Source organism: Eleutherodactylus coqui, chromosome 2, assembly GCF_035609145.1.
Source record: "Eleutherodactylus coqui strain aEleCoq1 chromosome 2, aEleCoq1.hap1, whole genome shotgun sequence".
In the NCBI taxonomy this organism is placed as follows: domain Eukaryota; kingdom Metazoa; phylum Chordata; class Amphibia; order Anura; family Eleutherodactylidae; genus Eleutherodactylus; species Eleutherodactylus coqui.
The window spans coordinates 83,611,646-83,638,676 of NC_089838.1; the positions used below are offsets into that span (position 1 = coordinate 83,611,646).

A 27,031-nucleotide genomic window follows, 5' to 3' on the forward strand; every position below is an offset into this window, starting at 1 on the left:
AATTGGGTTGTCTCAGCACATCCAGCTTTGGCCTGCCCATCCGTGTAGTTAGAGCAGATCAGCGCTACGTCCTCCAGAGCCATCTTTACAACACTAATGATAACCAGTATCTGTGTGTGTGTTCAATATTTCTGAATATCTACATGTCTGTTCTTGAAGTATACCATTGTCCTTTAAACTGCCTGACCCCAGCAATGCTCCTGCATGTAACATAATTGCCGTATACAAAAGTTTTAATGAATAAAATGTCATTTTCTGTTCAGGAAGCCAAAGAGCAAGTTTTCCCATTGGAAACAACTCTTGAAAAACTACAGCATGAGAAACGGGAAACTGTGGAGAGAAAAGAGTCTAGCAACAGAGCGGCACAAGAAAGGGTACCTGGCACAGCTTTATAATCACAAGCTATACTTGTATCATTAGATAGTTCTGAGTACAATACTCACCTAAGCAATGCAAGGCCTCTTTCATATGGTATATGGCATTAGCCCCAGTCAATGGAGCTTCAAGATTTGACACATTGATTTTTTTTTTCACAATGCAGACTTCAAAATCTGCAAATGAAAACATCTACTCCATATAAACTTCACCGTGATTTCCATGGCATTTAGTTAAATGGTAAAATCATGTCCTTGGTTAAATTATGCCATATGAATGGGGCTTAGAGCATCACTAATTGGTTATTCCTTAATGATAGGCCTACTTGCATGTATACCAAAAGAGCAGAAAACCCCACGGCTATGTGCACATGTGGTTTGAAGGGGCCCATGACTGAACCGCCCTACTGCTTTCTTGTTCCTTCTTTTTAATCATTCATTATGTAACCAGTCCCCCGATGTAAAGAAGTCTGTTAGTATTACCTTGTTCAGTTCTATCTGAAAATTCCTGGACTCCGCCTCAGTTGGGTCAAGGGATCTCATTGTGACCATCTGAAATTTGCTGGATTGCACTGCACTGAAGTGAGTGCAATATACATGGGAGACATTCAGATTGTAATAGACAATCAAGCAAAGGGTGCGGTGATGGGAAAAAATGCTTTTGCTGGAGTGGGGTTTAATCCTTAGGATAGACCAGCAATGGTTAATCATCAGGGACCCGCTGCATGGGATTCCTGGCAATCATGTGATTGCCTTGGGCGGCTGTCACTGCAGAAGTTTGCATAGCTGGCTTCACCCCCATTTCAATGGGAGCTGAAGCAGCTATTGCACTTTCAAGACCATCCTTGGCATCTGAGGCGGAAAAGTAATAGCCGGATTCAGCTGCCATTGATTTAAACAGGTGTGAAGCCAGTTCAGCCACTACCATTCCCATCTCCTGTGATGCACATGCAGCCTACTGCAGTGACAGTAGGCCCAACAGTCAGATGATCGCTGCAGATCCTGTGCAGCAGGTGCCTGATCATTAATTATTGATGAGCCATCCTGAGGATGGGACATCAATACTTTTTGGCTGGAAAACCCCTTTAGTTTTTGGAGTTCCTTTTACCTGTACTAGCCAGTAGGAGTAGGATTTATACAGCTCTCAATGAGTTCAGTGAAAGTCGTGCTAACCCAGTGGGGAGTGCAGATAACTCCAAATCCCTTCATACAGTCATAATTATAGCTAAGTCTCAGAAGAAGGGAACTGTGACCCCTATGAAGATGTATTCTGAAATTAATCTCCATATAACTTTGAGCTTAAAGAGTATCTGCATTTTACATTTTTTAAAACCTGCAAAATGGGTGATTATAAGCATTTCTCATTCATGTTATTGGGGGGGGGGACAGCTGAAGACCATGGGTATAGCTACTGCCACTAGGAGGCAAACACTAAACCAATAAGTGTTAGCTCCTCTTACCAGCTATACCCCTCATGCAGGCACCAAGCTAATCAGTTTTAGCTTAGTGTCTGTAGGAGGCAGACCTCTTTGTTCATCGGTTTTTAGCTGTGACCTTCCGGACTTTGAGAATAAATGGCTGGCACTAATTCTTCCGGTTATTCCAAGGAGGACGAAAAGACTGGTGTCAACCACTCTGTTGCCCACCCTACCCTCAGAAGGCAAGGTGGTACAGTCAATTATTAGTTTAATCCTGTCCTGCCAGCCATACTGGCCCCCTAAAATGGAGCACTGTATTAAAGGCAGGCGAGCACAGGGGCATACACTGCTGGAACTTCTGAAGGTATGTCTTCTCTACTGCAGAAAGGTAAGTATATCTTTCCTCATAGGAGAGTATTTAGCTCCCCATCACTCCCCATCCTCTTCTCATCCACCCACCGACACTACTACAACCATTATCTTTGCCAGCCTCCAACTCTAGCCTAGCTTCCCTGGGACCTAATTACCACTGTTCCCCTGGTGTCTTGCAGGGTGCAGGTATCTCCTCTTCTCTTTCCCTCCGGCTTTTGCCTTTGGGAACGGCAGTGGCATTCCTGCTTTGGAGGCATGCAGTAGCTGAGACCTACTGCATGTAGCACAGGACCGAAATGAAAAAGGCTAGCATGACAAAGAACAGAGAACCTCCCACCCACCTCGCAGCAATACAGCAGCCCAGGCCTCGTAAGTTTTCTTCCTCCAATCCCTATTTTGTGTCCTACCACACCATCTTGTGATTGGTTCCTGCCCTATTCTCACCACAAGGCCCACTGTCAGGTCCTCTGCTACATGCAGTGGGTCTCAGCTACTGCAGGCTGAGACCAGTAGTGCTTCCAGGATGATTCTTCCTTCTCACAGTGAGTATGTGGCACTCCAGCACTACTTCTTCTAGACCCATTCTGGATTAGGTATACTCTGCCTGGCAGCTAGCTCCCCTTCCACATTGCTCCTCCTGCAGTGCCGCTAGCAGTATGTCTTATGGCAGTGCTCTACTCACCGGTGTCTGCGGCAGTTATAGCCATGTCCGACTCCAAAGCTGAAGGCTCCAGAAAGACCCCAGCCACACAGTTTGCTAGCTCTCGCTGCAATACCAAATTTTCATGCAGCCAGTCTGAGCAGTTATGTCAAAACTGTCTTCCACCGAGGCATGCTGCCGTCGACCCGCCTACAGCCACCCCTGCCATCCAACTTCCATCGGCTGCCAAACCGGAATGGGCATATGATCCCTGTCACGTGCTGTGTTGGACCTCACTAAAGTTTCCATCGCCATCATAGACAGGTTGGATCGTACTAACTGTCTACTCCCGGCACAGAAACAGCATCTTCAGATAAAGGTGCGCTCTCTGCAAACTCTGAAATCTGTGACCATTTGTCACTGCATGAGGGTCCTGGGGCTGATGTTCTCCTCCTTTTGAAGCAATTCTTTTCAGCCAATTCTTACACAGACTGTCCGGTGGAACAAATCTGTGGACTCTCTGGAACAAGAAGTCCCTCTACCATGGCAGCTTCAATACTCCCTTCTGTGGTGGTTGGACTTTCCTCAGATACATCTGGACTGCTAGTTTCTGACTCTACGGTGGCAGGTACTCCTCATGCACCCCAGCCATTTTGACTATTGGTCATTAACAGCACAAGGTACCTGGATTGTCAGGAAGTCTACTCTCCCAATAAATGTCTTGGAACTTCAGACCATTCTCATGTCACCTCAACACTTTGTACCCTAGTGAACTGGTCTCCCAGTTTGGGTCCATACAGACAATGCAACAATCATTGCACATATATATAAATCATCAGGACGGGACCCAAAGCATGGTTGTCATGGTAGAAGCAGTGAAGATCCTAACATGGAAAAAAGCCCATCTTCCAGCGCTCTCAGCTGTCCACATAACAGGAGTGGATAACTGTCTTTCTGAGCAGGGAGACAGTCAGTCCAGGAAAATCGGAGTTACATCCTGACCTCTTTCAAGCTCTTTGCCAAAGATGGGGTCACCTGGACATCGATCTGATGGCATCCAGAATTAATCACAAGCTTCCAACCTTTGTGTCCAGGTCTCATGACCCCTAGGCTTGAGTGGGAGATGTCCTCGTAATTTTCTGAACCAACTCCCAGTTTCCATAGGCCTTTCCTCCCTTCTCAGAACTTCTCAAGAAGATCATAATGTAAGACCCTCCAGTGATGCTCATCGCTCCAGATTAGACTATGCGCAAGATAAACAGATCTTGTCGAGCTGCTCGTCAACTCTCCGTGATGCCTTTTTCTTCAAGAAGATCTCTTACAAGGAACCTTCTTCCACCCAAGTTTGTCCATGCTTCATTTAACTATGTGACAGTTGAAGCCGCTGTCCTGAGAGCCCAAGGATTTGCAGAATCCTTCATTAAGACTATGACAAAGGTCAGAAAACCATCCTCCTCTCAGGATTACCACTGCACCATTTTCACCTAGCTGCATAGGTGAAGAAGGACTTTGTACTAAAAATGTACAGAAAAGGCTTCTAACACTGTTAAAGAAATGCTTATAATCGCCTATTCTGTGCATTTAAAAAAATGCTGATACATTTTAAAGAATGTGTTACAGTTACACACATTCACTTTATTTAAAATACCGGTAGCATTGTAAAGTTCACTCTATCCATCTACATAGAAAAAATTTGATAATCCAGCATCTTTGGGACCATTGACGTGCTAGATAATGGGAAATTCACAGAGTATATTCAGTTTTAGTTCGCCTACTACATTTTTTTTTCCTCAAGATTTCTTATGTAATATCTTCTGTAATATTTTATGTGTTCCTTTTTTTCCCTAGCTCAATGACGTTAAAGAAAAAGTGAAAAAAATCACCTTACTTATGAAAGATATTGATAAATATATAAATGATGGGCGAGAGGAATTCAAAGAGGTACTTCACCTGAATTGAAAATCCGCTAACAAACTCTTAATGAATGTTCTGTAAAGTAATTACATATATATATTTTTTTTACAGCAAAAGGATGCTGAGCTGCAGGACTTAATTGCTCGACTAAATGATTGTGAGCAGCAGAAAGAAAGAATTAATAAAGAGATGATCACCGTTAGACAGGATATAGACACACAAAAAGTAAGTGGGAAGTCACTTGGCATTACTTTTATACTAGTATATGGCAGGTAGGTGTGTGCTAGCATAGTATACTACACTCATCCCTGTTGTGTTGTTTCTCGTGCATAATTTTAACCTGATATTCCATCATAAAAACAGAAAACTTCTTCACTAATGTGCATATACTCTGTTACAGGTGTCAGCACGCCGAAATAAAACTCAAGTCTAATTGGTATTAGATCCTGAAAATTAGAAGTTTCTAACTCTTTGGTGTCACACGGCATGTATTTATCAAGCTTTAAGCCAACTTAAAGACCAGTACCATAAATGTATGGTTATAGTGATGATGCAGGCACAAAGATAGTGCACTCGCCATCACTCACAGGAGGACGATATATATCAGCCTCCCACTGTAATGACACAGATTAAAAATACATCTGATCTCAGTAGTTTAACCACTTAGATGTTGCTGTTAGTAGTGATCATGACATCTAAGTGTTCAAAATAAAGGTAAGGTGCGGACTTCCATAATGCTGTCATATATGCCGACTGTTAAATATGGCAGCCAGGGGACTAAGAAAAGCATCCGTGACTGCTATATGTAGTTGCCTGTTAGCCCATTGAGTTTTATTGGGCCACCCACATCTGCATTTTTTCCATGCGCGTGAAAGAGAACACTGAAGGACTAGACCCTTTTTAGGGATTTTACCCATGGGATGTCTTTTATTGCCATATTTTTTTTTTTTCTTCAGCTACCAGGATTATTTTTGTTGCATTTCTTTTCCGTGACACATAGATCTATTTTTAAATATCTTTTATCATTGACTTTTTAATTTTTTTGTTTTATTAAAGGTAAAATGGTTTTTAAAAAATGATTTATTTACTTAGTAGTTGTTTTAGTATATTTAACCTAAAATAAAGTTTAGGAATGGGTTCCTCATTTTGTCTTAGATGGGTCGGTGGGTCATTTTCTTATATAGACTTTCACGTGATTGCCTGGTCCAATAGCAGAAGTAACACTTCCACTTTCTCTAGCGCTCATTGAAAACAGCTTCTGCCTTCTACTCTGGGTCCTCAGCTGTCACAAACAGCAAAGGACCCAACTTGCTGCAGCTTGATTACAGCTTTAATTTTGCACCATATTTTTACCAAGCACTGTAAATTTATGGTATTTGGACCTTAAGGAGTTAAACCAGAAACTGTAGCAAAATGTTTGACCCTTTTTCACAAAGCCACTCCCATTTATTGGAAGAGTCGTCAAAAATGTTTGATATCATCTGAAAACACATGATAAATGCAGTGCAAACCATGTAAGATAGTTTACTGGTGCAATTTGCACCATAAATCTGCGTTTCTCATCCGTGTCATTGGGGGGACACCGAAAACCTTGAGTACAGCTCTTGCCACTAAGAGGTGCACACTAAGCAAAGAAAGAGTTAGTCCCTCCTACCAGCTATATCCCAATTGCAGGCACTGGGCTAAATCCATTTTAGCTTAGTGTCCGTAGGAGACCTTCCTGCTCTGCAGCTCTTCTTGGCTTTCCAGATTCTTCCTTCATCCCTTGTCTCCACGACAGCGCCACCTGAGATTGCCTTACCCCTGATTTGTTTATACAATTTTTGGGTTGCAACAAGGGGAAAAAGACAGCTAAGAGCTCTATTTCCAGATGGATTCATCTAGCCATCTTTGAGGCCTATAAAGCATTCAATAAACCAATCCCGGAAGAGCTTAAAGCCCATTTTACCAGGGCCATGTCCACTTTGTGGGCAGAACAGGCCTCTGCTTCTGTAAAGCATCAGTATGGAAAAGATTACATACCTTCTCCAAACATGATTTACCCGAACATCTAGTCTATAAAGACCTAGCCTTCAGACATAAAGTCATTACTGTAGTATTTCCTTCCTGGTTTGATTTCATTTGTACTTCTCAGGTGGTTCTACCATAAAGACGAAGGGTAAAAGGAAGCTTAGTCTTACCGCTAATCCAGTTTTCAGGAAGCCTCCACGACAGCACTCGTACATTTCCTCTCATATTTAATTGTTTTTAAGCATGTATGTGTAGATTGTTATGTGAATTAGAAATTTGGGTCCTACCCTTGCCTGTCCATTACAAACCACTTGATCCCCTTCATGTATTAATTTGTTCTCTCTTACTACTTGCATACAAACAGATTTAGTTCAGTGATTGCAGGAGGGGTATAGCTGGTTGGAGGGACTAACTCTTTCTTTGCCTAGTGTCCGCCTTGTAGTTGCAAGAGTTATACCCAAACGTGACGAGAAATGGATTTTACACAAAGTAAGATTTTACTTCTAATAGTAAATCAGCCCCAGTATGTTGACATTCTGCCTCTGCAGGCTGCTACAACATGTACAAAGAAGCAGGGAGCTATCTGGGCTGCACAGACAAACCTACAGGTAGCTCTCTTGTGTTGTGTTTACACCAGCTCATCCATGCAGCGGATCACAAGGACAATCCAGCAGCTGCACAGACCGCTCTACAGAGTGCTAGCACGTCATGTTCTGACACTGTGTAACATATACTTACATTCATGTGAAGCACCTTTTAAGATTTCCTTCATTCGGAATCTACACCCATTTCCCCTTTAATTAGAGCCTATAAAGCAACTTTGCTGCACTTAAATTGTATAATATTAAACTTTATTTATTTTTTTTAAACGTGTTCTAATAAAAGTTTAGAAAAAATGCTTTTCAATAAAGCAGCGGGAGGTGGTTTAATGATGTTTCCCATGTACTTAGATACAGGAACGATGTCTCCAAGACAATCTAACTCTTAGAAAAAGAATGGAAGAACTTAAGAAGGTTGAAGTGGAGAGAGAAAAACTATTAAAAGAGATGGGGCAGATGAATGCTGGGCAGCTTAGACGGTAAGTATGCTTTGGGGTTTTCATTTATTGCTTGATGACTGCAGTTAATACATTTTATGCAATTCACAGTAAGTTTTTAATTTTATGTTTTTTTTTTTTAGTAAATTATACCTTTTTAAATATAAATCCATTTTCAAACATTTTACATAGATTGAGCACTAGGTATGCAGGATGGTCTCTGTATATATCTGTATAGTCGTGTGTATATTACTGATCTATAGCTGTTCAGTCAGTAGTACAGTACATCCTGCCCCACTCTTATGTTGGTGCGTAAAGCAGACAGAAAAAGTATCCACCTCACATTGCTCCCAGATATTTCACAATTGGATATCCTTCACCTTGGAAGTTTGGCCAGGCATGCGTGGTTATCTCAACGGGGAGAAGGAAATGGCCACTTCAACACCCCTCTGGCAGCGGCTTTAATCCCGCTGGAACAAAGGGTTTTAACACTGGGGTCCTACTTTCCCATGAAATCTGCTTTTGGTGGCGATGGAGAATGTGAGGTCACTGTACATGTTGGGTATTTACATGTATGGCCAACTTCATTAGCTAATGAATTATAAAATAATTAACTTTACAATTTATATTAAAACACATTTCTTATTAATACATCTGTACTGTATTTAACATTTCAGCTTCTTCCATTTAAAAGAAATAACCTTGATGTACAAAAGGTGTATTCTATGGGAGTTTCCACCGTTCCATGTTTTCTAATTGAAGAAGACCTGTAGTTTATGTTTAAGTTCAACATGCGAAACTCGGAGATAAAAAAGTGGTAGAAAACTCTTCTCTTTATTTACTTTTCAGCGAACATCAAGAGTTTGAAGACAAAATTGAAACATTGAAAACAAGCCATAGCTTGGCCATTGGCCGACAGAAGGGGTACGAGGATGAAATAATGCGTTTTAAGAAGGAACTGCGTGAACCACAGTACAAAGATGCTGAAGAAAAGCACAGAGAGATGATGATTGTTATGAGGACTACAGAGCTGGCCAACAAAGACCTGGATATTTATTACAAGACTTTGGACCAGTAAGTAATCACACCTCAGTATACCGTGAGGAATTGTTATACAGTAGTTATGCAGAAAACACAACATGGATCTGATATTATGGCGGAGGCTTACATTGACGTCAGCCTTGCCAAAAGCCTATAAATTCACGGGGTCTTTTTTCTAGGGCACATAATAAAGATATTTGTCGGCCCTTTCTTCTGGGTCGTCTGGTTTTACAGATCGCTATAAATGCTTCTGATGTGTTCATATTAATTTCTAACGTACTCACATATTTACCTGATTAGCTTAATGATTTTTTTGTTTTTCCAAAGTGTTTTTAAAAGATATCTAGCCATCTTTATTCTAGCATTAGACAGATCTATCAGAACACATGAACCCCTTGGCAATATCCACCCTACAGAGTTTAACAATAAAAACCCTGAAACATTTAGTATTGCTGCATCTATAAAAGTCCGATTTATCAAATCATTATTTATTCTGTACGGTGAATGCTGTGAGAATAGAAAAAAAAACAATGCCACCCTGCTTCCAAGAAATAAATGTAACAAAAAGCGATCAAAAAGATGTATATTCCCCAAAATGGTACCCATAGAAATCCCAGTTCATCTTGCAAAAAACAAAACTTCACACAGCTACAATGACAGAAAAATAAAGAGAAGTCATGGCGGTCAGAATATAGCGACCAGAAAATTATTTTTTTTAAAGATTTTTCTATTTTTCCAAAGTGGTACAACAACAAAAGATTGGATCCATTTGATACTGTTGTAATCCTACAGAACCACAGAATAAAGTTATGTCACTATTGCCGATTAAAACAAGACACCCCCTCCCACCGCTCACCCTCAATAAATATGCTGCATTTGCATTTTTTTCTTATTTCATTCCACCTTAGTTTAATTTTTTAGTTTTTCACTACATTATATGCTCCATTAACCCCTTGAGTGGCGGGTTTCTTACCACCCTGTCGTGCCCACCAGGGCAGGTTTTTTAAAATGGTCTAATCATTGAATTTCAACTAATTTTGCAGTTGCGTCTCAAGAGCCATAACATTTTCATTTTTCCATTGACACGGCCATATGAGGGCTTGTTTTTTGTGGGACAAGTTGTGATTTTTTTCAAACAGGGGAGAGGAAAAAAGAAATGGGGAAAAAAGAAAAAAAGGGGCCATGTCATTAAGGGGTTAAATAATGTATTAACGTCCTTCTCTGGGTCATTACGAAGCATGGATACCACATGTGTGATTGTATTTTTGATTTTTTTACAAAGTAAAGGGAGACAAGTGTTTTTATAATTTTTTAACTATTTTTTTATTTTTATTTATTTTTTTATTTTTTGTCCCTTTAGGGGACTTCCACAGGGACCCATCAGGACCCCCTGATCACATTCCGGGGGTCCGATGGTGACAGCCCTTTACATGCTGCAGTGACAGCCCTTTACATGCTGCAGTCACATAGACTGCCGCATGTAAAGGGTTAACACAGCAGAGATCGGAGGTTTTCTCTGATCTCTGCTGTAAGAGCAGGTACCTAGCTCTCCTCTCACAGCCAAGCATCAAGCTCTCCCTGCCACAGAGACCATCGGCTTGCTTCTGACAAGCCAATGGTCTCTATGGCAACCTGTAAACAAAGCAGGAGATTGCCGGCATATCGGCAATATCTTCTGCTGGTTTTTCAAAGCCCTTGCTTTGTTCTCTGTGGGTCCGTGCAGGCAGAGTACACTGTCACAGCTTGTGGCATTGTGCTCTGCAGCTCCCATAGTGATACATAGCCCGGAAATCTTCCGGGCTATGTCGCTATGAGCAGTGGAGCTCGTCCCGGAAAATTTCCGGGTGTGCCACTCAAGGGGTTAAGTGATAGCATTGATAAATAGTCCTCTTCCCGCTAAAAGTTCTTAGACAACTGCCTTAATGGAAAAACAAAATTCTTAAAAAGAGGAGTGAGGGTAAAATAAATTTGAAAAAATAAAAAATGTCTGCGTCCTCAAGGAGTTAAATTTTCAAAGATTCCATATTTTCTATAAATGTGGATGTTTAACTGTTTTGGATTAACCATGTATTACTCTTATTTCCATCTATATAATTTGTTTTAGTGACTTGTCTTACATTTATCACTGCTGGTTTTTCAGTGTGTGGCAGCTTGAAGGTGTTTAGTTGGCCCTGATGGTAAACTGCTGGGGTTTTCCACCTTCTGTCTCCAGTTAAGGGTGAGAATGTGCTGAATTAGGACCTCTTTAATTTCAAGCTAAATGACCGTATCATATTGCAAGCAGAGATGGCTCATTCAGCCATTTCATAGAACGATAGACAGAATTTCTCTGTCCTTATGTCTGTAATACACTTGAGTTATGATTAATTGCTGAAGCACTTGTATCATGGGTTAGTTAGTACATAGCATGTTTGGTTGTTATTCATGTATGCCTTCTGCAATACGTTTGTCAGTAATTGTGGTCAACCAGTTCTAAATGGATGAGATATCCTGATTCTGTATATCTCCCTGTATCTGTCCTACATTGTGTCTGTCTTGACTATCTTCTGTAGTGAACCTATGCTTTAACTATAAATGAAAACTTAGATGAAGGAAAACTGCTGAGTAATCAATGTTAGTAGATTTTGAATATTTCACTGGAAAAGAGCCAAAAATGCAATACCTGATGAAGTGCAGAGCAGGCACAATAAGGCCGGCACTTCATCAGGTATTGCATTTTTGGCTATTTTCCAATTAAATATGTTTTTGTGTTCCCCCTCACCTCTGATTTTAGTAGATTTTGCAGTTGATTTTCCGTTAAAGGGGTTCTGTAATTAGAAAAAAATCAATACTTACCTATTCCTCCTTATGCAGTCTTCTTACCGTATCTTCTCCTCGCCAATCTTCTCCTGACTCCTCCAGTCCCCCAGGTCACGTCACCTCCAGCCAGCCAGATCTGCTTTTTCCTGTTATGGAGCGTTCAATCTCAGTATTCTTCTTCTCTAATCCTATGTCGGGATACTGCCACCAGGCCAGCAGTGATTTCTGTGCTATAGATGTCTCATACTTCCCATTCATGCATGAATCCTCTTGAAGAATTTAACCATCTGTTGACGCATCTATAGCACTGATAATACTGCTGGCCTGGTGACCCCCTAACACTAATTCAGGGACCATAAAACCTTCACTCCCTTATCAGTGACTATTTAAGTATTTATTTATCTCTCCACTCATCCTGTTATGGTATTCTTTCAAGTGAAAATTGCCCATATCCATGTGTGTGTGTGTGTGTGTGTGTGTGTGTGTATATGTATATAATATATATGTGCATGTGTGTATATATATATATATAATATATACACACACACGCGCAAATGACTCTTCGGATCTGATTCATTCTGTCTGAGGTAGAATCCTGGGAGGTTGGAGGTTGGAGGTTTTTAAAAGGGTTAAAAAACCCTTTCTGCCTTCTCCTCGGGGGCCTCGATGAGGACTAGCGCACAAGTGCATCTGCACTCGATGCGTTTGATGACCAAACCAAATAATTTAGACTGCTGGTTGCTTATAAAAATAAAATATAACCATAGGAATATTATACCAAGCAGGTTAATTTTGTTAGATATGACAATATCTGCAAGAAATTACTTTTATGTATTCCATTTTAATAGTTTTTTTAACCCATTTTTTACCTGTGGTTCTTACAGAGCTATAATGAAGTTTCACGGCATGAAAATGGAAGAAATAAATAAGATTATTCGCGATCTTTGGCGCAGTACATACAGAGGACAGGGTACTCTTTTATATATTAGTATGCTTGGTGGCATTACACCTTAAGTCAGTTATATAAAATCTCAGCATATATCTGGATAGAGAGACATGACAGAGGTAGGAGTGGGACGTGTCATGTTAGCCATAGCGATGGAACGGCTGGTCACATCAGCACAGAGCATGCGGTTATGTTGGGCACATTTATCACCAATCTTGAGACATTTTAAAACATATGTCAATTTTAAATGAGATGACACATCTACAAAAAACGGAGCAGTATGGCTGGTTACAGTAAAGTAAACTATTGTGTTGGAACAAAAAATACTGGTTATTTCCCAGTTGCACGTTATAGGCCCAATATAATGATGATTGTTTTCTCGGTATATGTAATTTAATTTGTAATAATACAAATGCACTCGTGAAATGAGAATTGTGGGAGGGAAAAAAGAAAAATCTTACAGAGTAAAGTACTTCTTGGAAGTGATGCAGCGATGTGCCATGTAGCACAAACAGATATTTTTGGTATAACTTACCGTAAAATCTCTTTCTCGTCACGTTCATTGGGGGCCACAGCCTAAACCATGGGATATAGCTACTGCCCTAGGAGGCGACACTAAGCAAAAAAGTGTTAGCTCCTCCCCCCTGGCTATATCCCCCCTGCAGGCATTCAGCTAATCAGTCTGTCTGCAAGCAGTTGGAACACCAGTGGGAGTACGATTATGCATATTATATTTTATACATACCAAATTACAATGTTTTGGCCTAATTTTCTGCCAAACAATGACCGAACAGAAAGTTCCAGGAACCGCCTTAATAAACAAGGGGTGGGTGCTGTGGCCCCCAATGAACGTGACGAGAAAGAGATTTTACGGTAAGTTATACCAAAAATATCTGTTTCTCGTCCGTATCATTGGGGGCCACAGCCTAAACCATGGGACGTCCACAAGCAGTCCCGAAACAAAATATACATTGGGTGGGCTATTTACAGGTTTGACCGTGAGGTCAATGGACCGCCGCCTGCAAAATCTTCCGGCCGAGAGCAGCGTCCACCGATATGTGGACCTTATAGAATTTTGACAGCGTGTGTAAGAAGATCCAGGTGGCTGCCTTACATACCTGATGTGCTGAAGCTCCGTGACGGACCGCCCAGGAGGCCCCTACTGCCCATGTGGAGTGGGCCGTAACCCGAAATGGTGGCGCGCGTCCTGAGGTACGATACGCCTCTGTTATCAAGGACCTTATCCACTTAGATATGGTGACCTTCGCGTGTACTGGCGTTGGACAGAAGGAAGGCAGGACAATATCTTCATTGATGTGGAAATCCGAAACTACTTTCGGTAAAAATTCTGGTGATGGTCTCAGTACCACTTTATCTTGGTGGAAAGTCCTATAGGGGGTCTGTATAGACAAGGCCGCCAGTTCCGAGACCCTACGAATAGAGGTAATAGCGACCAGGCATACTACCTTCCAGGCCAGTAGCCGCATAGGAATCTCTTTCAGCGGTTCAAACGGTTGGTCTGTCATAGCCTCCGATACGATATTAAGATTGTAGGAATGCCAGTATTCTGGCCACCGAACATTGCATCGGCTGCACTCGCCGCTCCTCGCACCAGGTGAAGAAATGCCTCCAGACTCTGTAATAAATAGCCGACGAGGCCGGTTTCCTGGCCGTATCATTGTTTGAATCACCTTCTCTGAGTCACCTTTTCTTCTTAATACCTCGGTCTCAACGGCCAGGCCGTCAAAATGTAGCGACCTGGAATCCGGGTGTAGCAAAGGTCCTTGGGATAGCAAAATCTCTTCGATCCGGTAGGTGCCATGGTGTGTCGGTTAACATTTCTATGATGCTCGCGTACCAGCTTCTTCTTGGCCAATCTGGCGCTATTAATATCGCTGGTCGCCCTTCCTGTTTGATTTTCCCTAAGATTCTTGGTATGAGAGAGATTGATGAAAATACGTACAGGAGTTGGTATCCCCCCCACGGGATGGTCAGTGCGTCTGTTGCCGCCGCTTGCGGATCCCGTGCTCGGGCCACAAATGGAAGAATTTTGTAATTCAGTCTGGACGCCATGAGGTCCACGTCTGGCGTGCCCCCTTTCTAACATATCGTCCGGAATACCTCTGGGTGTAACCCCCATTCGCCGGGATCCACCGTTTCCCGACTTAGGTAATCTGCCACCCAGTTGTCTACTTCGGGAATGCAGACTGCTGATGTTGAGTCCAGATGACTCTCCACTGACGTCAGTATGCGAGTTACCTCGCTCATTACCGACGTGTCCCGTGTGTCCCCTTGATGGTTGACATAGGCCACAGCTGTGGTGTTGTCCGTCTGGATGCGCACATCCTTCTTCTTGAGACTGGACCCGAAGTGCCAAAGAGTCAGGTAAATGGCCCGTAATTCTAGGATGTTGATGTGTAACATTTTTTCTCTCTGAGGCCAAACTCCCTGAACAGACTGGCCCTCCAGTGTTCCGCCCCAGCCTGAGCGGCTGGCGTCTGTCGTCAATATTATCCATCGTTCTGGGCCCAAAGACCGTCCTAACTGAAGCCTCCCAGATTTCAAAACACCCCTTCAACGCATCCTGGACTTGAAGGGTTATCCGGATTCGTTGCTCCAGGGTCCATGTGGACCTGTTCCAGTGGTGAGCGGAACTGGGCAAAGGGGACCGCCTCGAAGGCTGCTACCATCTGGCCCAGAATACTCATACAGTACCTGATGGTCAACGTTCTCTTCTGCCTTAGAGACCGAACACCGTGTAGAAGGCTGTCTACTTTTGTTTGAGGTAGTAGAACGTGGTGCTGGCTGGTGTCGAATATCATGCCTAAGAACTCCAGACGTTGTGCTGGTATTGGGCACGATTTGTCGCGGTTTATTATTCAGCCAAATTCTTTGAAAGTTTCCCTCGTGACGCGTAAACTCCTGATGTTGCCGTCCCGTGACGGTGCTTTTACTAGCACATCGTCCAGGTATGGTATGGCCGCTATACCCTTTGCATGGAGTAGTGCCATCGCTGCTGGTAGTATTTTCGTAAATACCCTTGGGGAAGTTGAAAGGCCGAATGGCAGAGCCGTGAATTGAAAATGCCTTCCCTGCGTCTCGAAACGAAGGAATTTTTGGTGTGCTTCCCGAATCGGAGTATGGCGGTATGCGTCCTTGATGTCTATTGAGGACAAAAATCCCCCCGGCTGCATGGAGGCTATCATGGATTTGATCGACTCCATCCGGAAATGCTTTGTTTTGATGAATTGATTTAGTCTCCCTAAATCCAGTACTGGCCTGACCCTGCCGTCTTTTTTGGGCACTAGAGAAAGATTTGAGTAGAACCCTTGCTTCTCTTGCGTCCCTGGCACTGGTTTTACAACCCCTTGTGCCAGAAGATTTTCCACTGCCAATTGTAGATTGGCTACTCCTCCCGGGGTGGCAGGTAGTCTGGACCTGCAAAATGAATCCTGTGGTAGAGTCGCGAATTCGATCGCGTACCCGGAGGCCACGAACTCCTGCACCCACTTGTCGCTCACGCGACTCCACCATGTCTCCCGAAATTGGGAGAGTCTGCCCCCCACCCTGGTGACACTGGGTGGGGGCGGAGACTCATACCGCATTCTTTGATCCCGCCGCCTTAGATGTTCCTGGTCGGGATCGCCATGGTTGTCTCGTCTTGAAGGTTGGACCTTTCCCTGCATCTGTCGGGGCCCTCCTAGATTGGGACCACTGCCCTGTCCCAGGACAGGACGAAAAACGCCGAAATGACCTAAAAACGGTTTCCTCTTCAATGGAACCTTTTTCCTTTCTTGCTGGTATTTGTGGCAATGACGTGCCTTTGCCGCCTGTGGCGTCCTTTATTAAGTCATCTAACTTGGGCCCAAAGAGCCTATTTCCCTCAAAGGGTAATTTTGTTAGGACCCTTTTGGACGCTGAATCGGCTGACCAGCTCTTTAGCCAGAGGGTTCGCCTTGCCGCGATAGAAGCGGCTGATGCTCGAGCCCCGAACTTAGCTGCATCTCTTTGCTGCGCATACGAATTTGTTCGCTTGTATGCTTCAAGTAGTTCACTAGATGGAGCGCCTGCCAGAATGTCTTTCCGCAGCTGTTTGGCCCAGGCTATCTAGGCTTTACTGACCCATGAGGCCGCTAAGATTGGCTGTAGGGCGGTGCCCGTAGCCTGAAATACTGATTTCGTCAATGTATCCAGTTTTCTGTCTTGAGGATTAGCCAGAGTTGCCACTTCGGCTGTTGGCAACGCCGTGCCTCTGGATAGCCGTGCCACAGGCGGATCGACCACCGGGGGTACCGCCCAACCCTTTTTCAGATTCCCTGGGAATGGGTATGTAACTTCCCAAGTTTTCCTAGGTTGCCTAAATTTTTTGTCAGGATTCTGCCATTCTTTATCAAGGACGTCCGCAAAGTCCTGATGGTCTGGAACGACCTGTCGTGGTCTCCACTTACGTCTAAACGACACAGTGGATGGAATTGCCTCTGCTGGTTCCTCCGTTACTTGGAGGGTTTCTCTTACAGCTATTACTAGACTGTCCATTAGGCTCGCCAATCGCGAAACCTGTTTGTCGTCCAGATCAGAAGCAGACGAGCCCGCAGAGCGTTCGTCTTCTTCCGATTTACTGCTCTCGCCCGCTGTTTGGGCGTATCCTGCGAAGCCCGGGAGCATGATGCCCGGGAGGAGTAATGGCGGGCTCGGGCCAGTCTTGTAAAGTACCGGGACCGCGAAGAATGCCTTGATCTGTGATAAGTCCGGACGAACTCCCTGGACCCATGGGAGCCATGAGAGTCCCTGGACCGCCTGGACTTGGAGGGTCTAGGCGACGCTCTAGTTTGGCGAGACTTACGGGAGGTGACCCGCTACTGCGGGACCGCTTTCTTTTGCGTGCCCTCCCGCGCGCATATTCCGAAGAGGAACTTCCGAGCTGGATTCTAACCGGCGTAAAATTGCCGCAGAAGATGTGGCCAGGCCGGGAAACGGCAGCGACCAAGGACCTAGCCCCTTGGCTCCACAGGGGCGGCGGGGGGCATCGGGGTCCCTGGACTGCACGTGCCGTAGTACACTTAGCGTAGCGGGGGTCGGTTTGACCGCAGGCAAGCTTAACGCTGCAAGATGTGCAAGCGTAATGCTTCACCCTCCCCTTGGCCGGCTGGAACCCACTGATGTAGGGTCAGACATGGCAACAGAAAACCTCAGGTGAGAGGGAATGCTACGTACTGCACAGGAGTACCTGCAGGGGGAAAAGGGGAGGGGAAGGGGAGACACCGCGAAGTGCTGCCTTGGCAGGCTTACCCAGTCTAGCAGCTGTTTAAGCGGTTCCCCTGATCCAGCTGGAGCCTCTGGTCCTGAAGCTTGAAGGCCGTCAGGTGTCGACGTGGGTCCACCATACGGAAATAGTAGCGTTGGTGACCTGGCAGGTGTGTGGCAGGTACTGCTGCGGGTGCTGGTACAGCTGCTGGTGCCCGTTACAGAAGGTGCTGCTGCTGTCCGGGTGCTCACTCTGTGGTAATAAGTCTGCAGGCCGTGTCAGCGCTGAAAGCTGCATGCTGAGAACTGCGCACAGTGCTGGGCTCAGTAGCACTAGTCAAAGGGACTGTCTTGCTGCTGGGAGCGGCCATTCTTCTGCCTGGCTGCTTCTTCCAAGTTTGCTGCGGCCGGAGGGGGCGTGGCTTGCCCCAGAAGTCCGCCCGCGACCCGGAAGTGACGTTTTCAAAAAAAATTATTTTTTTTCCGGCCCAGCGTTGGCGCCCCGCCTCCTGGAGCGCCGCAACCGGAAGTGACCTGCCCAGCCAGCGCCCCGGCGTCCTGCTGGTATGAAGTGCCCATACACCTGTTGCTGGGAGAGCCGCTGCTGCCTGCTGCCATCGTACTTGATTCATTGTTAGGATGCCCGCTCCTAAGGTACCTTGCGTCCGTCAGGGGAGCCACAGCCTGGCCACACGTCGACCTGTCCCCAGCAGTGCTGCCCCCTATGCGTCACTGGTCAGAAAGTGCACCACTCCAGGGAGGGGGAGCCCTATAGCTGGCGGGTAACCGACGCCAATGCGCATTGCAGGGTCAGGCCCCTTTTTCTTCTCTGGGTGAGACGCCGCAGAAGTGGTGGAGACACCCCCTGCCTGCGTCTCCCTCGGGAGGCCAGTAGAGCCAGGGAAAAGCCCTGACTCCCCGGATTCCCGTGTATAGCCACGTCTGCCTCCTAGCAGACACTAAGCTAAAGACTGATTAGCTGAATGCCTGCAGGGGGGATATAGCCAGGGGAGAGGAGCTAACACTTTTTTGCTTAGTGTCGCCTCCTAGGGCAGTAGCTATATCCCATGGTTTAGGCTGTGGCCCCCAATGATACGGACGAGAAATGTGCTAGAAGGTTCTTTCGCTGCACCGTGCTCACATACAAAGTAGTTTGCTCATATGCATCGTGTTGGATTTACCTTCCTGAATGTTCATGTAATTGTCTTGGGATACTGATGTAAGTGCTAGTGATTATGCTTCACTGTATTTAGCCTCATCAATGCGAAATAGTACAAACTGTTTTTACTTAAATGTGGTATATTTCACTCAGCTTATATATAAGTGGTTATGTATAAAGCAGGGATGCACAGTCTGTGTGGCCCTCAAGGTATCCTTATCTGTGTCTCATGGCTGCATACATGTATTTTCCATCCCATGCAGTTTGGGAGCAAGAAGGACTTGAATACTAATGATGTATTGTGTGGCCATTACTTGGAGCCCCATATATCAGGAGACTGGAGGTTCCCTGACCCTCTATTTATAACTTTAGAAAGCAATAAATGAGGTGAGAGCTGGCCATCTACTCAACTTGAACTTGGCAGCGGTGCACATGCTCGTCCACCCCTTCATCCAAAGTGGGATTTTCAGGACCCCTGTTCTCGGGATTTGTGGGCATCCCAGCAATGTCAGACCCTTTATGCCGGGGTTAGGGGATAACGTTTTAAATCCTGGCACAGCCACCCCTTCAGTTTACCATATTAGTTAGTGTAAACCTCAAATAGTATAAGAAGAAAAGTTAATGACAGAATCACTTTTTTTGCATCCCCCATGAAAATATAGCAGTAATACACCTTTGTGTATATATCCCCACGATATTGCCTAAAATTACAATTCACCTCCATTATAAAGCAAGGCTTCGTCACATTTAAAAAAGTATAGCTGCTCAAATGTTGAACAGCAAAATAAAAAAACAATACTGTTTCATTAAGGGTTAAGTAAAGGGTTAAGATTTAGTTTTAACTCTTGAAAAACCTTGGTAATATAATTAAACCCTTGTAATATAATTAACGGTACCTATCTTTCATTAATGATATTCTTATTTTTGGTTTCTTTATCATTTTTCCATTTTCCAGACATAGAGTACATTGAAATCCGATCGGATGCAGATGAAACTGTGTCAGCTGCAGATAAAAGAAGGAATTATAACTATAGGGTAGTAATGATAAAAGGAGATACCGCATTGGACATGAGAGGACGCTGTAGTGCAGGCCAAAAGGTACATTTACATTTTATCTTTAAGTCTTTGTGCTAAACACATTTTTCTTCTAAATCAAACATATTTACAAAATTGCTTGTTAAAGGGGTTGTCTAAAATAATTAATGAAAAAACGGTTAAAACATAATAAGTTTATACTCCTTTCTTCCCTGTGTGTCCCCTCTCCAGCTCTGTCCTCCATGTCCAGTCTGTGTTTACAAGTTTCAGTCCGCTATGGGACATCACCGGATGCTGCAGCCAATTGTGGAGCTCCGTATTAGAGATCTGAACGCATCACTTGACAGGGAATACCCAAAGCTTGTTTATTATTATGTTTCAGCATGGGGAACATATATAAATACTAGTACCAGTGTTTCTGGTAGAGTAATGCGTCACTTACTAATATAATATAGTGAAAGGAATTGTAGTTGGTAATAGGTCCTAAACCAGCAGAGCCAGACAGCAGCCGTGTGCCTACAGGACCTGTGATGATTTCACAATCATGTGATCAGTCACCGGGGCTCTGAGCTCCGCCCCGATCACATGACAGTGACGTCATCACAGGTCCTGTAAGGACACGGCTGCTGTCAGGCTCTGTATGTTTTAAGACCTTGATAAAGCCCGGTTCTCTTGTCAAAACATTGCATTTTATGGAGGAATAAAGTTTTCTTAAAAGATTTATGCCGCACCTTTTGCTGCGACAGAACTTCTGTACGTTTTGGGACCTGTGATGACGTCACCGTCATGATTATGGGTGGAGCTTAGAGCCCCAGTGACCGATCACATGACACTGACATCATCACATGTAACTCGCTCATCACTCACAGACAGGTGGTCGTTAGTATTTTGAAATATATATGTCAGATGTTTCCTTTTAAAGTAAATTATTCTGTCAAACTAATAACCTAATTTGGCCTCAGAATATTGGACATGTGAATGATCGCTGTATAATTTGCTAAAATGACTTCTAGGAAGCCTAAGTCCATTACAATTGTCATTGCTCTCCAGGTTCTGGCCTCTCTCATTATTCGTTTGGCCCTGGCAGAGACATTTTGCCTGAACTGTGGAATACTTGCCCTGGATGAGCCTACTACTAATTTGGACCGAGAAAATATCGAGTCTCTCGCCCACGCATTGGTTGAGTAAGTTGATTGGTTGCCGAATCTCATTCAAATCTGGATAAAAAACTCCTTCAGTAGTGTTGTACAGAAAACTGCTGGAACGCTGGTTCACTTATATGCTGTTACTAAAGCTAAACTTGAAAATTCAGAAGTTACTGCAGCTAACCACCATATCCCAATTTCTGCACACGATAATCAGAAGACACTCATGTTATAAATGCAGCACAAAATGTAAAGTGTACATGTACTTACAATGAAACGAGTCCGGTTTTTACTGACCAAAATCAAACTCACTCATGAAGAAGGGCCAAGATAAATAGCATAAGTATATAGCAGTGAATAATAACTAGCACCAGCATGGATTCATAAAAAAGAGGTCGTGCCTAACAAATGCCCTTCCTTTCTATGAGGAGGCGATTACAAATATGCATGTTAGCCATGCAGCTGATGTGATATATCTAACTGTGCCACAAAACTGTCTCATACTGAAGCTACAGATGCAGGGATTATGCACATGAGTAAATAGTTGGTTAAGGGACCGAAAACAAAGATTCTAATATATACAGCGGATATAAAAAGTCTACACAGCCCTCTTAAAATACCGTCAAGGATCATTTCAGATTAATTTTCACCTTCAATGTTACCCATTATCTGTACAATTCCATTGAAAAACAAACCAAAATCATTTAAGGTGGAAAATTAAAAAATAAAATAATAATGGGGTTTCATAAGTATGCACTCCCTAAAACCAATACTTTGTTGCTGGAACCTTTGACGCACCCAGGCTAGCATACATCCACATGCCACCAATAGGGACAACTGGACAGAGTAAGAAGACACACAGAGCCAAACTTTCTTACCAGCTCCTATGGTTCATTAGGTTAAAATCAGTGCTGTTCTGCACAAATACAGCACAAACTCTTCTCGTATTATTAGAACTAAGAGCTTGGTATTTTAGTTTGCATAGAAGCAACTCCTTATCAGTAACTCTATCTCGTCACCGATTCTCTAGCATGGTTGAGCATGGTTGAAAGTATTTAAAATATTGGTCTCACCAAGAGCAAAACAGGTCATGCAATTATTTTGCAGACCTTGTGCTGCAAATGGTATCAGAACAGATTAACAATTGTTCTTTATTGAACTATTGTATATTGATTTTTATTCTCAAGTTTTTTTTGGGAACTGTTGATCAACAATAGATACAAGTGTATCGTTCTAAACAGATGTTCATAACATGAAGCTCAATATGTTCCTGATGATCCGCTAAATCCAGCGGTGAAATGCGTCGAAAATAATACACAATGAGCTTATTACTGTCTGTAAACATCAGAAAAGATTACACAACAAGTTCATCACTGTTTGCAAGTATCTGAGCTTCATTAGAAAGCCATTTGATCACAAGAAAGTGATATGCATACAAATCTGAGCTTTATTGCTTAAAAGTATTTTCAAACTCCTAGAGATTAATTAAAAATATAAATAGTTTATTATCATTTGAAAAAATTAATTTCTAGAGGAGTTGCAATTAGATATGAGCGAGCATACTCAGTAAGGCGATATACTCGAGAGAGCATCGCCTTTTTCGAGTACCTGCTGGCTCGTCCCTGAAGATTCGGTCAGGTATTTGTTGACCTTTTTACCCAAAATATGGAAGCTAGCAGGCCACGTCATGGCTCCCGGCAATACCGCTAGTCCCTACACTAACCAGGAGTCCAGCGACATAACCAAACATGCCATTATGTAATCAATTTGAGCATTAATGATTGTGGTTTTAATAAAGAGGTATCATTTTTTTTATTGAGTGGGGTATAAACTCCATTGTGTTTTGTGTTTCTAACGTTGTTAAATGTAAATGAACACCCCTATGGTAGGTTCTGTAATTATATTACTATATGTACATTAAATGTAGTGGAACTTGTAAATACCCAAGCCGTTGTCTTGTTCTGTTGTCCCAAGTTTAGTAGTATGTCAAGCAATAACTGCAAAACTCAAGACTGTTGGGTGTATAAAAAGATAGCTAAAAATCCATAATCCCTATGTAATATTACCCCTTTATAAACCACATCTCAAGTATGGGATTCGCTTTTCATCTCCACAGTTTAAAAAAGATATAGGTGAGTTGGAGAGGGTTCAAAGGCGGCAACTACTGTATATTCCGGCGTATAAGGCGACGGGGCGTATAAGACGACCCCCCAACTGTCACCTTATACGCCAGGAATACAGTGGAGCAAAAAAAAAAATCATTACTCACCTTCCCCGGCATTCTACGGCACTGCTGCAGGCTGTCGCTCCCTCCTGGTCCCCGGCAGAGCATTGCTTTCTGGACGCAGGGCCTTCAGCCAATCACAGCCATTCAATGACATCATTGAATGGCTGTGATTGGCTGAAGGTGCACGTGTGTTAGCCAATCACAGTCATTCAATGATGTCATTGAATGGCTGTGATTGGCTGACCGCGTGTGTTAGCCAATCACAGTATTAGCTTTCTGGAGGCGGGGATTTCAAGCCCTGCGTCCAGAAAGCAATGCTCTGTCGGGGACCAGGAGGGAGCGACAGCCTGCAGCACCGCCGCAGAACGCCGGGGGAGGTGAGTAATGATTATTTATTTTTTTTTTGACACTTTCTTTTTTTTTTTTTTTGTATTACCGGCATATAAGACGACCCCCGACTTCAGAGCAGATTTTTCGGGGTTCAAAAGTCATCTTATACGCCGGTATATACGGTAAGTTATTAGATGGCATGGGAGGGCTCTATTGTAATGGGGGGGCTACAACAGTTGGGTTTGTTCAGCTTGGAGAAAAGAGACCTTAGAGTAAATCTCATGTACTTGTATAAATGTGTGATCCGTATAGTTAACTGGCACATGGTTTATTCTTTCCAAGAACTATATAAAGGACCAGGGGACATTTATTACATGTGGAAAAAAGGCAATTTACACATCTATATAGAAAGCTTGTATACAGTTATAGTAGTCAAGCTGAAGGTCCTCTGAGGTAATTCTGGCAGAGACGATGACTGCATTTATAAAAGGGCTAGTTGCTTATCTAATAACAAATGGCACTGAGGATTATAATTAATCGAGCAAATAATTAGGTACAACAGACCAAAAAAAGGCTGAACATGATGGACCTGGGTCTTTTTTTAACCTTTAACTATGTCTCTGGTGCCTATTTCCCCATATCTACCCTATTTTATCTTCATATTGTAGTTTTTTCTTTCACTTGAGGGAAAGGAGATCCCTACGTTTCTGTCATTTAGGCTTCTTCCATTCATTCATTTATTTGGGGTTTATTTTTTAAGAATTTTGTTTTAAAATTGTAATTCTATTCCATGTTTGCTATAGTAAACTCTTGTTTTGTGTTTCCAGGATAATTAAAAGTCGCTCCAGGCAACGGAATTTCCAGCTTCTTGTGATCACACATGACGAAGATTTCGTAGAGCTGCTGGGACGTTCTGAATATGTCGAACATTTCTACAGGATTAAGAAGAATATGGACCAGTGTTCTGAGATCATTAAATGCGGTGTGAACTCCTTGGGAAATTATGTTTATTAAATATGGCTCTTTGGACACATTTATTAACTTGTTCGACTCTGTTTTGCAATGTGTTTAAGTTTGTATCTCAAAAAGTTAATAAAATACACTTTAGGTTTATGGAAGCTTTCAGTATGTTTTACTAGACTGTAATGTACATTTATTTAAGCAAGTCCAGTAGCCAAGTCTTGGAATGTGTAATTGAAATCAGACTTTACAGCTGCTTTATGCGACATGTAAGGAAATATTAAAAACTCTTCTAAATAACCCACTCATCTTTTTTTTGCATTTTTCTGCCCAGATACCCAAACCACAAATTTAGGCACACTCTCCTGTGTAGTCAAAGGGAATTTTCAATTATACATAATATAACTAAAGCTTAGAGGATTTTCCCCACTATAGGCATTTCTTCCCTCTGCACTAGATGGGGATAAATATCTGATCGTTGGGCATCTGACTGCTAGGACACCCCCGGTAATCAGCGTTCTCTCAATGCCCCATTTGAATTGAGTGGAGAATGCACATGCTCGACTGTGTAACTCAGAGCATCAAAAATCCACAATGGATTATAAGGGTGCTGCTGATATTCATATCTGCAGCATGGCCTACCTGTTGCAGAAATGCCGCAGAATTTCACGGCAGATATCATTAACTGCTATGCAGGCAGTGAAACCTTTTAACACAAGTGAATTTTGCTGCAAATTCTGGTGCAAATTTTTAGTCCAGATCAATAGCATAAGTTCTGGTCCGTGTCATTGGGGGACACAGCTGAAGCCCACTAGGAGGCAGACACTAAGCAAAAAAGTGTTAGCTCCTCCTACCAGCTTTAGCCATCTTGCAGGCACCAAGTTAATGCGGTTTAGCTTAGTGTTCATAGGAGACAAACCTCTTTGTTCCCTAGTCTCAGTGGTTAACTTCCTAAATCTGCGAATACAGTGCTGGCAATAGACTCTCACGATTACCCCACTGAGAAGACAAGAAGGCACGGTCAACTGCTAGTTTGACCTGGACCTGTCAGCCATAGAACCCTGCCCGCCCCCCCTCCCTCTCGAGCTGGAGCACTCCCTTCTTATGTAAAGGCAGGTGAGCATGGGGGTGCACACTGCTGGAGCTATTCTTTTCATGGTATAAACATAAGTATTTCTCATGGCTCCTCTTTTCTTTCACATTATACTCCTGCTCGCTACCTCTGTCAATGGCCACAACCTCCTTCCTTCAGCCTACTCCCTCATCCACAGAAGGGATGACTTTTTAACTGTCCCGTGCCTGCTGCTATCCTCATACGTCCAGGGGATACAGGTGATCTCCACAGCCTGTTTCTTTTTGGGTACCGCTGCAGCCTCCCAGCTCGGGGAGGGGGACTTTTCGGAATTTAGTTTTTTTCCATTTCTCTCCACTAAGAATTTTTATTTAAGTTTTTCAGTATCATTTATGGTAAATTATCTAGTACCATTGAAAAATACAACTTGTCCCGTAAAAACAAGCGCTCGGACAGCTACGTTGATGGATAAATAAGAGTTATGATTTTTTAAAAAGGGTGAGGAAAAAACTTAAATGGGGAAAAAAGGACCACGTCCTTAAGGGGTTAAATTAATTGCTTCTTGTTATAGTAATATATGTGTTTTATCATGTATTTAAATACTTTTCATATGTTTCTCACATCAGCCCATGCAAACTTGTGTTTGTGCATGTATGTGTGTAATATATATATATATATACATATATATATATATATTAATATATATATATATATATATATATGTGTGTGTGTATATAGAGAGGAGAGAGGGAGGTTAGTATATCTTCCTTCTTAGTGAATAGCTAGCATATAAATGGTTAATGTGCTTCTGTTAGGCACTGGTATGTATTAAATGCAGGCTCATACTCCCCCCCATATCCTTTCCTGGCTTAGGAATGTCCCGATAGCGGGTTCTGACCTCCTGCCTTCACAGAGAAGCTATTAGAACAACAAATACAGACTGAGCCTATTCTCCCTCTTAAGTTTCGCTTCTTAGGAATTACGTGTTTTTTTTATATCAGCATGCACCTTAAGGTGTTAACTAGAGATGAGCGAGCATACTCGCTAAGGCAAACTACTCGAGCGAGTAGTGCCTTATTCGAGTACCTGCCTGCTCGTCTCAAAAGATTCGGGTGCCGGCATGGGTGAGCGGTGAGTTGCGGGAGTGAGCAGGGGGAGCGGGGGGAGAGAGTGAGAGATCTCCTCCCCCCCCCCCCTTCCTCCCCGCCCCCCGCTGGCAGCCGAATCTTTAGAGACGAGCAGTTTGCCTTAGCGAGTATGCTCGCTCATCTCTAGTGTTCACATATGTTACTCATTAGAGTCATTATAA

At 43.2% G+C, this 27,031-nt stretch overlaps 1 protein-coding gene across 1 annotated transcript in view; it reads left to right on the forward strand.

Moving 5' to 3' along the window:
* RAD50 (RAD50 double strand break repair protein) overlaps positions 1 to 24,950 on the forward strand; it is a 97,393-nt gene extending 72,443 nt beyond the window's left edge. The window contains exons 18-26 of the mRNA XM_066591148.1: positions 264 to 374; positions 4,653 to 4,745; positions 4,830 to 4,943; positions 7,679 to 7,806; positions 8,614 to 8,838; positions 12,489 to 12,574; positions 19,909 to 20,051; positions 21,039 to 21,172; positions 24,518 to 24,950. Of these exons, the coding sequence (XP_066447245.1) occupies positions 264 to 374; positions 4,653 to 4,745; positions 4,830 to 4,943; positions 7,679 to 7,806; positions 8,614 to 8,838; positions 12,489 to 12,574; positions 19,909 to 20,051; positions 21,039 to 21,172; positions 24,518 to 24,704 (1,221 nt within the window). The 3' untranslated portion in view covers positions 24,705 to 24,950. The remainder of the gene's footprint in view (positions 1 to 263; positions 375 to 4,652; positions 4,746 to 4,829; positions 4,944 to 7,678; positions 7,807 to 8,613; positions 8,839 to 12,488; positions 12,575 to 19,908; positions 20,052 to 21,038; positions 21,173 to 24,517) is intronic.
* The last annotated feature ends 2,081 nt before the right edge of the window (positions 24,951 to 27,031 follow it).